At 38.5% G+C, this 4,248-nt stretch overlaps 1 protein-coding gene across 1 annotated transcript in view; it reads right to left on the reverse strand.

The window, feature by feature from the left end:
- Window positions 1-3,583, reverse strand: part of slc39a9 (solute carrier family 39 member 9) — an 11,313-nt gene extending 7,730 nt beyond the window's left edge. Inside the window, exons 1-2 of the mRNA XM_073827320.1 lie at window positions 2,970-3,583; window positions 1,993-2,101 (exon numbers count right to left, since the gene is read on the reverse strand). Coding sequence (XP_073683421.1) covers window positions 1,993-2,101; window positions 2,970-3,065 — 205 coding nt within the window. The 5' untranslated portion in view covers window positions 3,066-3,583. The remainder of the gene's footprint in view (window positions 1-1,992; window positions 2,102-2,969) is intronic.
- Window positions 3,584-4,248: the final 665 nt, after the last annotated feature.

A 4,248-nucleotide genomic window follows, 5' to 3' on the forward strand; every position in this document is an offset into this window, starting at 1 on the left:
TCAAAATTATTGATTTTTCTTTTATGTCAAAAATCATTAGGAAATTAAGTAAAGATCATGTTACATTAAGATTTTTTGTAAAATTCCTACTGTAAACCTACCAAAATGTAATTTTTGATTAGTAATATGCATTGTTAAGAACTTAATTTGGACAACTTTAAAGGTGATTTTCTCAGTATTTTGATTTTTTTGCACCCTTAGATTCCAGATTTTCAAATAGATGTATCTCGGCCAAATATTGTCCTATCCTAACAAACTGCACATCAATAGAAAGCTTATTTATTGAGCTTTCATATGATGTATATATCTCAGTTTTGGAAAATTTAACCTTATGACTGGTTTTGTGGTCCAGGGTCACATATAAAACAGATAATATAAAAACTGTTAATCGTTTACATAAAAGTTAAAGAGCTGAGATTAATCTGAAACTTTAATGTTTTAAATAAAATTTTGAATACAGAAATTTTAAATGATTTATATAACTGAGAGGACCTGCCTGCAGATGGCGGCAAGACACTGACTTAATTACTGAATCATATCATTAATTTGATTCGTTCGAGCAGCTGATTCATTCCTGAATAAAGCAAATGACTCTCTTTATGAAGGGGAAATTGAATCATTTCACTAGATTCGTTTAAAAACACATGTTCATTCATAAACGAAACACCGCTGTTTAAATGGAGATGCATAGCGGCTCAGTTGTGACTTGTTTCAGAATACTTTTGATGACAAGAAAGTGCAAAATCTTACTTTTGACGACAAAATAAAGCAAAATCAGGCAATAGTGTAATCTGCCTGCCACCCACCCGCACCTGATTCTCTGATTTATCTAACCGCACACGATCGTCCTATTACAATTATTCTAATTCTTAGTTTTGTATGATGATATGATGAATGGATGGTTCATTTTAACAGCTGATCTTCACATCGCTGCACACTTATATAGGCTTAATCACTCGTGCTTTTAAGCCAAATCCATGATGAAAAAAATAACGTTTACTGACATCTGGACGTGACCATAGTTTTAAACTCGCAGTATCTGGGGTGACGGAAAGGACGTGACGCGGGCGCATCAGGGGCAATCATCAAAATATATTTAAAAGGAAGCTGGCGCCACGGTCCTGACCACATAACTCAGGTTCAGATTTTAGAAAATGTAGTTAATGTTTACATCATTATTGATTTATCTCATCTACCCGCGACCCACCCACAAGTAATTAGAATGCATTTTTTTATTACCAGACCCGTGGATATAACCACTCTCCGTGCACCACTGTCTCCGAGCGAGGCGGAGTAATCGCAACGCTGCATTGTTTGTGAGAGTCGCCGCGTTCTCCACCCCACGCACACAGTGAAATTCTCCGACTCGGATACAGGAAAAATAAAACAGAACTTATAACACTGGGGTGAATATGTTAGCGAACAAGCTGCTGATCGTTTTAGACTACAGTCTTTAAACTTAACTGCAAGTAAGCAAACCTTTAACTAGCCGTAGCATTATGCCAGTTCCTGACGGTCCTATGATTTTCTTTCACTAAGTGAAAGCAACACTTCATAGTTTACAAGTAATATATAGTACATATATGGCCATGGGACTTTGAAATATTAGAATTTAAGCCTTACCTTTATCTCTCAGAACTGTTATTGAATCTTACAAAAGTTTTGGCTTGGGGTCCTTCACAGTAGCGCTGTACCGCACCAATAACACAGGCTGCCCGCAGACGTGCCTGACTTTAAATCGGCGCTACTAAACACGGAAATCGGCCGATGCCGATATATTAAAAAATAGCAAATATCGGCCCGATATATCGGCCGGACGATATATCGGTCGACCTCTAGTAGATTGCCTACCACGCATGAAAGCGTTCCTTCATATAAACATCGACATGACAGATAAGGATGCAGGAATGAAGAACTCTGCCAAAAACTTTCTTTCTGCATTGAATATAAAATGAATCAATGCATCAACTGAAGCGTGAACTCGAATCTCACCTTCCAGCATTTCCTCATAGAGTGCGTGAACTCCCTCTGGAATAATGACAGCCAGTGCAGTGCCACACAACAGCCCAGCTCCCAAAACTGTCACCAACTTGAGCTTCTCCTGAAGATAGAACAATACAAAAACTTGCATTTAGGTCACAAAATTATATATTTAGGTGGGGTTGACATAAGGCCAACTTCATGTGCATAAGCTGGATATCATAAAAAATAGCTTTAAAATATATTCATCAAGAGAAGCTGCCATGCAGTTACAATCACAGCTTGAATTCAAAAACTCCTCATGTAAACGTCAAAACCAGGGCGGTTTCATAGTATATTAAAACTGTTATATTAAATTGCAATAATATTTCACAATATTGCTATTTATGGTTTTTATTTTTTTATTTACATTTGAACGGTAGTATACGTAATAAAATATTAGTGAATTATTGTGTAACTTACATACATAAAATTCTGAATTTCAGTGTATGAATAATACATTTAACTGCTGATCCAAAATCTAATAAATTCACATAAAGCCTCCCACCTTTCTGCATTAGTCACCAAAAACATGTTTTGACGGATCATAAAGCATAAACAGATCGCTTGTACAGAAAATAAGTCTGAATCACATTTTAAAAGCAGTTCCGTGTCAAAAGTTTAAACAAACAGCGTAGGTGGCAAGAGCGTGTCTACAGTATAAACCTACAGTTGATATCACATTCAACATTTAAACTTTTAAGACTATTTGGTAAATCAAGGGTGCTTAAATTTGGAGATCAAACTTCTTGTATATCTCAGTCCTGGTCCTGAGGACCTCAGCACTGCACATTATAGATTAACATCTTCTCATACACATAACGTTAGTTATTTTCCTGGAGATAACTACGTTAACTTAATCCCTGCAGGAAAAGACCACCAGAAGTTCTCAAGAACTGAGCACTGAGTCCTCAATGAACTACTACAGACAAGTTTAACTCTAGACTCACCTCAGAGAAGTTGACAGCCAGGGGAATCGTTCCAGCCACATAGCAGCCAACTAGCATAGCCAGAGACAGCAGACTGATAGAGCTGAAGTCATCCATTTCAGCTAACGATACTCCGCTGTCTCAATTTGAGAATCACTTTAGAGTTCAATAACAACTCCTGTACAATCGGCCGATGTTTGGTGCCAGCAGATCCTTCTGACGTTACTTGGATTGATATATTAGCTGGTTAGCTAGTCAGCTGTATGCATCTATCCTTACAAATCACACGGTAAAACTCGAACTTCCACTGATGGTTTGCTGTAAAGACGGGTTGGAACTATTGGTACATTGACCTGATCGATTATCTAAACGCTGTTGCTCAACTTTAAGAACACAGAATCACGTCACGGTTAGCAAATGCTAAAATCATAACAATCGGTCTGCGATTAAACACATAAATCAACAGATTTGTGAATGTCTGTCATAGTCTAACGTCTGATCTCATGCTGCGCCTAATGGCATTGTGATTCCTAAATAGGTGACACTATTTTGTCGCGGTAAACCCATCTAGTTTGCCACCTACTCCGCAGTATCGACCAACACTGATCGCCAACTAGCCGAGTGTAATGTTGGCAGTGTGAATGAACACTTCCGGGCCACATCTCCTTCAAAACAAAAGCCCCCACCTTCCTTTTTAAAGGTCCACTGAAGTGCCTTGAAACACGCAGCGTTATTCTATGTGGTGACGTACTTTTAACTGAAACAAAAACACATCGCCCAGCCCCGCCCACTTATTTTGAATAGCCAATAGCGTTCCATTAATATCTGCTCGGGCCAGAGCCGTTAAGCTCGATAAAGCCGCATTTGTAGCTTATGACAGCCACAGACTAATAAATTACCCCAAAGATTCAATATGAAACTCTTGCTAAAACAAAATAGTGATCATAATCATGCTGAGGCTGTGTAGTTTAATACATGCCGATCGCACATATGATCTGCTACGTGTTATTGCGTCTCTGTGTAGGGGGCGGGACAATACGGACTCTAGAGAGCATTTGATTGGACAGAACGTTTGATGAGAAACTGAAGTGCACGGTGATATCATCAAAATCGTTGATTCATATTGGCGGAAGTGATGAGACTGTAAGTTTTGAATGCCCATAGCCAAAGACTATAGAATACCAAAGACATGTCACTCGTGTAGTTTTGAATGGGGAACAATGAAACGTCATCATGGCCGCGAAGCTCCGCCTTCTTAGTGAAAGAGCCAATCGTTGATTAGTAAAGTCACTGCATCTGC

Source organism: Garra rufa, chromosome 21 (genome assembly GCF_049309525.1).
Source record: "Garra rufa chromosome 21, GarRuf1.0, whole genome shotgun sequence".
Classification (NCBI taxonomy): domain Eukaryota; kingdom Metazoa; phylum Chordata; class Actinopteri; order Cypriniformes; family Cyprinidae; genus Garra; species Garra rufa.